The sequence below is a fragment of the Strix uralensis genome, chromosome 12 (genome assembly GCF_047716275.1).
Source record: "Strix uralensis isolate ZFMK-TIS-50842 chromosome 12, bStrUra1, whole genome shotgun sequence".
NCBI classification, from domain to species: Eukaryota; Metazoa; Chordata; class Aves; order Strigiformes; family Strigidae; genus Strix; species Strix uralensis.
This window is the reverse complement of record NC_133983.1, coordinates 1,215,317-1,223,419: the sequence shown is the minus strand read 5'-3', so window position 1 is coordinate 1,223,419 and position 8,103 is coordinate 1,215,317. Positions and strand designations below refer to the sequence as shown.

At 44.3% G+C, this 8,103-nt stretch overlaps 1 protein-coding gene across 1 annotated transcript; it reads right to left on the bottom strand.

Annotated features, from left to right (window-relative positions):
• Positions 1-3,647: 3,647 nt before the first annotated feature.
• LOC141948870 (E3 ubiquitin-protein ligase RBBP6-like) lies at positions 3,648-7,758 on the bottom strand. The gene is made up of 3 exons (XM_074881816.1): positions 7,593-7,758; positions 4,535-4,634; positions 3,648-3,912 (listed from the first exon to the last, which is right to left on the bottom strand). The coding sequence occupies exons 1-3, from the start codon at positions 7,756-7,758 to the stop codon at positions 3,828-3,830; spliced, it is 351 nt and encodes a 116-aa protein (XP_074737917.1). The 3' UTR covers positions 3,648-3,827.
• Between the last annotated feature and the right edge of the window lie 345 nt (positions 7,759-8,103).

Genomic DNA, 8,103 nt, shown 5'->3' with positions numbered 1-8,103 from the left:
CTGCCATAGAACCTCTGTATTTCAGCCCAAGAGAAACAATTCCTAATAGGGGTATTCATGTAACTGCTGCGTAACTGCCAAGGTAAAACAAGTGAAAAACCAAGTGACACCAGAAGCCCCCCACAATCTTACCCCATTTGTTGGGCAGTTCTTTATATAGTGCCCAGGTTTTCCACAGCAAAAGCAAATATAGGACGGTGGAGGTGGACCCAAGGGTTTCTTCACGTAACTAAAAGGTTTTTGGGAAAAAAAGAAAATGGTATGTATGCGTCTCTCTTGTTCCAACAACCATCTCTACAATGTTTCCATAGTCTTCAAAGAACAGGTAGGACTTTGCCAACACTTACTTGATTGGATCGTACTGACGGCAAGACTGGATCATCATAGCTCGTATTTTATCTTCCTCGGAAGCGTTGGCTTCAGCCAGATTGCCGGTCTGTTTAACAGGTAATTATTGGACACGCACATTAGAAACACGTTTAAGCTCCCCCAGCCAAAGACTCACCCAACCCTGTAAAAAGCAGCCCAGCAGTAGCTGAGGTTGCAGGAAAGCAGCTGCTTCTATGAGCCAGAGTTGTCCCAGAGATGTTCTGGGGAGCCCTTACGCCATCACATGGTGTCTCTGTGCCCGTTAACCTGCTTGGAAGGAGCATTCTTGGGCACTCAAAACCTGAGGCTCTGTTTGTACCTTACATAAAGACTTGTGTAACCAATCCAAATGTCTTCCAAGCAGACTGAAGCTCTGCGTAGAAAAAATTACATTATCCAGTATTTTTAAACGGATTCCTGAGCTCCAGATTATTTGAAGGAGAAAATCTCCGCTGTACATTTAATGGAGATGTATGCAAGTATCCGTGTTTACACTTTGCAGCATTAAAAGGACACACAACTTAAGAGTCAGGGAAGTTGCTTTTGCTCACCGAAATTCAGCTTCAGACACAGAAGCATTAAGAGGAATCAAGCTTTTTATAATTCCTCAGCAAGACAAAAGATTCTTTCCAGCAGAAATTGGACCATGGTGTGCTGTAGGCAGCCCAGACTGCATGTCCCCTGCCTACTCACTTCTTCACGGTAAGTGATTTAACTATGGTCAGCACAACCTGCAGATTTTTTCCTGTTTGCTGTGCCCTTCTAACACACAAATTGTAATAGAAACCTTACGCAGAACTAGACCTTCAAATTACCAAAGCCAGCTGATTTTTTGTAAGTAGCATTTGTTCAAATGTTCTCATTACACACTAGTCCAGATCCCAGCAGGGTCTAAGGGAGGGATGTAAAGGACACGGACCTCCAAGCACCCATCATTCAGAGCAACCACTCATGGTTTTGAGTTTATATGCAAAAGCAACCCACTAGTTTCAACAGTTTATGAAATGGTTGTTTTATAGACACAACAGTAACATAATCCAGACCGACATCTATGAAACCCCTTCCGTTACCATTTACAGAAAACTTTACAGATACTTGACCAATTTGTTTAAACCCAGACAGTTTACAAGACACATCCAAACCCCACAAACCATTGCTAGGCACAGACCATAATTCAAATACGGAATTTCCTACAAGGTAATAACAAAGCAGAAAACTTGTCAACACATTGCCTCCATGCCAAGCCCGTCTGCACTGAGGAGGTTGGAGTATAACAGTTTGGAGCTGCTTTACGTTACATTCCTGCATTTTTCTGAAATACCTACATTTTCTCAAAAGCTTTAATGTGTACAGCACTTGGACAGTTTTTCACATTTTAGAGTCAAACTTCACATGAGTTTACAGAACCAACAATTTCTTCTGGTGACTACCTTCCAAAGTAACTGTTGGGGTTTTTTCCCCAAATGTACACAATTTAATTCTGCAGTGAGAGAGGGAAGAGGAGAGTGGGAAGAGATTTCTCGAACTCCAGCCTTTATTTTCAGAAGAAAGAACTAGCCCCTCTGCACGAGGCCCTGCCTCCTCTGTTCTTTAAGACCAGTAATTTGACAGGCTCACACTACGCCTTTTCACAAAGTGCAACCACTAGTGCTTTCCCAGACAAAGTGACACATTGTTGAGCAAAAAATGCAAGCAGTTCCACAGCAAACCATGGCATTACAGCAGCTTCAGAAGGCCACCTCTGCTAATACACTGCACTAACACATTGGGATATTCCTGCAAACAATTAGGCACATTTACACAATTTACAGTCTGCGTTCAAACAAATTAGGGTGTGTTGTCCACTCTCCATAGACTACAAGTTATGAAACTGTGCAGCATTCAGAGAGCGGCTCTATAACTGCAGTGACTAGAAACTCAACCGTAGCCACGCAATTGTCCGTGTTACACAAACGCTTCTATTTTGGCTGTTGCAACCCCCCCCGAAATGTCCATAACTTGCAGCCAGTTAAATTCTTCTGTGAAAATTGTGTCGGTCTCCAACACAAAATTAACAAAAGGTCTGAGAAACAGTAAACAGGTCCTGAAGTGCTGCTTCTTTATGTCTTGAAGATGAGCAATAGTGCAACATTGTGTTGAGGGACTCCCCTTCTGTCCTCCCAAACTGGGAACTACTCTTTACAGGGTGCTACGGAAATATACACACATTCTAAAGTTAAAACCAATACTGTAAATTATTAAAAATTAAGTTTTGTTCACATTACAGCAGTTATCCAGTTATACATCACCGTACAAGACTTAAAAATATGAAGCCAGTGGGGTTTTTTGTTGGTGGTGGTGGGGTTTTTTTAAGTCTTTGACAAGAATATACACATACCTTAATGAGCTGGGCCAGAGCAGTGGGTGCAGAAGAGTCCTCAATCTGTTCACAAAAAATTAAACACATATTCAAGTTGTACAATCGAAACATAGCAAAAGTTAACCTCTACTGTAGTCTGAAAGTCTGCACTCTATCCTCCGAGTGTCACGGAAAGAGACATGTCCAACCTAATGTAATTGTATTGGTTCAAAACAAAGTCCAAACCTATGACAGCTTCAGAGGGCCAACGTGGTTCATGAGAAGCAGCTGAACTCGGTGCGCTGGGTTTTAGGTATTTGCATTTGCAGACAAACTGTGAAACTAAACCGTTTCATCGGATAAAACGGAAAGATCAAATGCAGAACTTAGGAATGCCACTTCAGGTAGCAACAACATTTAAACTCACAGCAATCCGTTAGAGACCTTTAAGTACTCAGAGGAGGCCAAACAATAGCACTTCAGTTATACAGCTTTAGGAACAAATACCCAAGTATTTCAGGACACGAAAAGGAATCTTAGCTGCACAGAACTGTCCTCAAAATGTATGGGCTATGTTGATTTTGGGATTTGTTTGAACCGCCAAGTCAAAAGTAAGAAACAGTACCAAGTGGAACAACAATGGTTTCTCAGTGGGTTTTGATAACATCTTCCCAAACTGTTAGGCAAAGAAAGTATTTAAAAACAAAAGCTAAGTGATACAATGTGAAAATGGAAAAAATACACTCCAAACAATTTTAATTGCAAGAAACAAAGAGCACACGACAGCCTATACAAACATACTAGCTCTAGACAGACAGATGTAGAACACAGCACCATTGAATTGTGCAAACCTTGAACCTACCTGATCTAAAACCAATCCTACATTATCTGTACAACACAAAGTCATTCAGGAAATATTCCAGCATATTCAATATGAAACACAATGCATCACTAGGCACAAATACCAATATTCACATTAGAACTGTGCAAATGGTGGCATTACTCAGTTTTCACTGTGCTGTGAATCAAATACATGGTCTCTACAACATATACTATGTCTTGCTGCAGAACAGATTAAGTTAATGTTTGGGAGATTAATACGAGGCTACGTTGTTTAGAATTAAGTGCAATGTGTAGAAAAAAAGTGTGAGGTTGTGTTTTTACATACCGCTTTTGGTGTTCCACTCACTGGCTCGGTTCGAGTTCTAGAGGAAGAAATAAAGGTGATGAGAGCTTAGAACAAAGCACTTGTACCCAACCAAAAGCAGTGAAAACAGATTATAAAACCTGAACATCAAGGCATTATGTTCTGATAGTCTAGTGAACGTGGAAATGTATTTGTATACATAAACTGTTCTCTCTTGGCACATTCAGTGCAACTAAAAAAAAAAAAATCCCATTTCTAGTTTGTCAGCAATTACTGTCCGACTTACAGCTCTAGAACACAACAGTGCCAGAGGAAGTCCTCAGATATTTTGTCTCTGCTGTGTAAGTATCAAAACGATGAAGTCTGTGCTACAGCTTTGTGCTCTTAAATAATCAACCATCCAAACAGCGACCCTTGGTCTTTCCTCTGTAGCCAGTATGCCAGAAAGCCAGATCTGAGGCATAAGAATACCTGCCATATCCCACCCCGCCTCCCCCACATGCAAGACACAGTCAAACACTGACAGACTCTTCTGAGAGGGGAACATGCGTATCTCTCTTTACTGTAAAAGCAGTAAAAAGAAGAAAGATACACTCCGAATGCCTCTGTAAACTAATCTCCATACAAAAAGTTAACACACTGCAACCCCTCACAGACTACAGTGCTTTATGGGTACTTACATAAATCGTGTTTTGCTGGTAGTTTTGACTCCTCTAACAGGGACTCTTCTAACAATCACCGAGGAGTTCTTAGGAATCAGGCTGTTATCATCGGTGTATTCTGAAAACAACACCAATACAGAAGAAAACATTAGTCAGTTCGTAAGAATGTATATTAATGTGTAATTACATAGCACTTGAGAGAACCCCTTCACAGACAGAAAAGCAAAATTTTGTATGTGACATGGCACTCCCGTCGTCTCAACACACTAACAGAACCTTTCAAGAAGTCTTCAGGTTTGAGAATCAAACACCAGCAGCAAAACCTTTTCCATTCTTTTCAAACACTTTGGATGCCAGCAGCAAAATGGTCTCAGAGGTCACTAAAGGAGAGTCTGCTCATGCCTGAGGTTCTTTCCTGACCTAGCTCAAGTTGCTTTTGCTTCTGTTAGGCTACAAACCCGAGAGATCTTTGGAGAGGAACAAACCACAGCAAAGTCTCACCTGCGTAAACCAGATTCTAAAGTCTGACCAGCTTACCCTGCAACAAAGCAGGCGCTCGGCTAAAGCATGAAAACTCTGCGCCGCTGCTTTCCGAGCTGTTCCCTAAAAACGATTCCCCTGTGCTGCGAGTGCTGGGGACTGACAGAACACAGAAGAGAGCCGCCAGCTCTCTGCTTCTCGGGGCTTCATCCATCGACAGCCACACTGTCAGCTGCTCAGGGCTGTACATGCGAATGCAAACGGAACTGGCAGTGCTGGAGTTTGGATCACAGGAACCTGAGGGGTTTTTTGAGCTTGCTTTCACACGTAGGGCAGAACTGGCTCCAACTAAAGTGGTGTCTCCTCTCTTAAGCTAATCATCTAGCTTGAATAAGCCAAAGGGACGTGAATTCTTTCAATTCACTTTTTGCAGAGCAGAGAGACTCAAACGAAATTAATTACGAAGACAAGTCTTCTGAAAAGCCTTTTGAAACCAGAGCGTGCCTGAAGGTCTCCATGCTTTGCCTTGGCTTACACCGTGTTCGTCTTCTGAAGAGGAGGAGCTACCTGAGACGCTTTGACTGAGTGAGCCTCAAATGTGAAGATCTCCCATGAGTGAGTCTCACATGTAAAGACGTCTCCATGAGAATGGTTTATATATTGTACTTGCACAAGCTGGATATGACTAAATGTTTTAAAGCACCATCAGCAGCCATGCCCTGTGATCTGCCTACAGTTTTAACTATTAAAAGCCGTTACCTATGGAGGCCGAATCAGAACAATGGCCCGAAAGCCAAAGTTGCTGTGAAAGTACTACTAATGACAAAACCCAAAGCTTTTACAGAAGTCATACCCTGAAACCAACGCCTAGAGCTCTGCTCAAATGGGGAATCTCACCATTACACAGCCACCTGTCAGGAAAGGCCTGAGATGGGACTTTTTGATGTCGGAGGAGCTCAAAGAGCACTGAGGCTGACAAGCAACGGGGAGATGATGCCAGCTGCAGCTCTGGAAGCCCAAAGCAGCTGTTTCCACCTGCTGAACGGAGTCATACAGAGTGTTCTTTCTGGTCCAGATCACAAACCACTGGACTGAGATTTCAGAGGCACAGGATAAGTAACAGTGGCTCCACAAAAAGGCAGGAGTTTGCTACGCCTGTGCCCAGCTGAGGGTTCTGGTAGGTCTGCAGAGGATTGCAGGTGGCAGCACCTCTCCTCGAGGGAGGCTGTGTATATGAGGACAGCAGCCAGTGCACTTATTCGCCAATTCTGCAAGCGTGCAGAGGTCAGCTGGAACATGCACAACAGGTGTATGATGCAAAGAGAGGAATGGGTCCTCTTTTTGTATTTTATGACAATTCACTGACCATTAGAAGCATTGACATCTGCCTTCTGAATAGACTGTCCTTGCATGAGATATATATAGACAGAGGGAGGGATGCTTGTTTTCAATCCACTTGTGAAGTGCACAGGGAGGAGACCTCCAGCCATCTAATACCAGACTGATAGAAAAATGAATTCCCCTTAAAAGTCAATCAGTACACATTGAAATGGATCAACTGAAAACTGAAGAGTGACAATAACCTGGTGAAGTAAAGGCTTTATTTGCGCAGGACACTTATCACGGCACATATTTGTATGTGGGACTTGAAGCATCCCACCAGCTGGGTCACTGAGGCAGAGGATTTGTGGAAGAGGGTTTACAAACAGCGGAGTGCGCTGCCGAGGTAGTTCTGTGAAGGGACCTGACACCTGTTGGCTTTCATACATTTATTTTTCCTTCACGTCAATTAATTGAGTTCATTTTGGTGATGAAATCTGTGTCAATGATGAAATCTGGTGAAGTCAAACAATGTAGACTTAAAAGTTAACTTTTTTGGTTTTAAATAGGAAAGGACTAAAGCTGGAGCATTAGTCCTGAAGTCCCTGGAAATTTCTGTTTGCTCCCTTTGAATTTAACAGCTGCCAGCTTAGTCTAACAGCTCTCAGACAAAACTGGCATCTGCCAGCAGGAGCCTGTTCCCCGCAGGCAGCAACATCCCGTGTAGCTGCGGGGCCTTGGCAACTACCAGTGTCACTCTGCCTCGCCACGACTCCACATCTGCAGATTGAGCAGCGACATCACGCTCAACAGGGCTACTTTTCACACTTGTCCAAGCAGAGCTCCAACAGAAATGTTCAACAAAGCTGGAGCCAACACCATTGTTGATTCCCACTCCCTTCTAGCACAAAACTTGTTTTACTGCCAGTGATGGCCGGTAAGTGGCTACTGGGCTTTTGCAAGCACTAGACGTTGCACATCGACCACGTAGTCTCCTACGCCCAGCTCCGTGTCTAACAACAGATCGGAACGGCTCTGTGAGGTCCCCGCACAAGCCACAGCTACCGACGGTGGCCGAATCGCACTGTCCCTTCCCACCTCACTGAATCGCTGGCGTCACTTGCCCTCCAGGTTCCCCGCACGCCGGCGGGACGGGCCCCAGGCTGACTCACGCCACGTGGGGACAAGCCACAGAGAGCAGAGTGTGGCTCCCGCAGGCCGTGGCCGCCGCCAGCCGGGCAGTGCCCGAGGCCCCGTGCCCGCCGCCCCCACGCACCTTCTCCGGTCTGGGCGTTGGATATCTGCAGCTCGCAGTTGGTCACCTTCAGCTTGTGGCGGCCCATGATCTGGCGCTTCAGGTGGCCCAGGGAGATGTTGAGGCCGCTGAAGGTGACTGTGTCGTACTGCAGCAGGGAGAAGAACTTGTAATGCACGCACGGCATGGCTGATGTTCCACTCGCTGGCTCGGTTCGAGTTCTAGAAGAAGAAATAAAGGTGAGGAGAACTTAGAACAAAGCACTTGTACCCAACCAAAAGCAGTGAAAACAGATTATAAAACCTAAACATCAAAACATTATGTTCTGATATGTTCATTATGTTCTGCTGGTAAGGACTTTGTGAGTCCCAGCTGGGAATGGCCTAACAGGCCCATGTGGGCCTAGGACTCAAAAGATGGTGCAAGTCCATCACAGAGAATGGGATTTTGCCATCTACGTGCCAGTACAGGCATCCAGAAGGTAACTGCTGCCTTTATGACACTATTCAGCAAAAATGTTTATTTTGTTTGG

What these genes read in the sequence shown, in the direction of transcription:
- LOC141948870 (XM_074881816.1), bottom strand. Translation starts at nt 7,758, where the DNA reads ATGCCGTGCGTGCATTACAAGTTCTTCTCCCTGCTGCAGTACGACACA. An exon ending in CAACGCCCAGACCGGAGAAG is followed by an intron (nt 4,635 to 7,592) that starts GTGCGTGGGGGC and finishes TGTTGTTTTCAG; the next exon opens with AATACACCGATGATAACAGC. An exon ending in ACCAGCAAAACACGATTTAT is followed by an intron (nt 3,913 to 4,534) that starts GTAAGTACCCAT and finishes TTCTTCCTCTAG; the next exon opens with AACTCGAACCGAGCCAGTGA.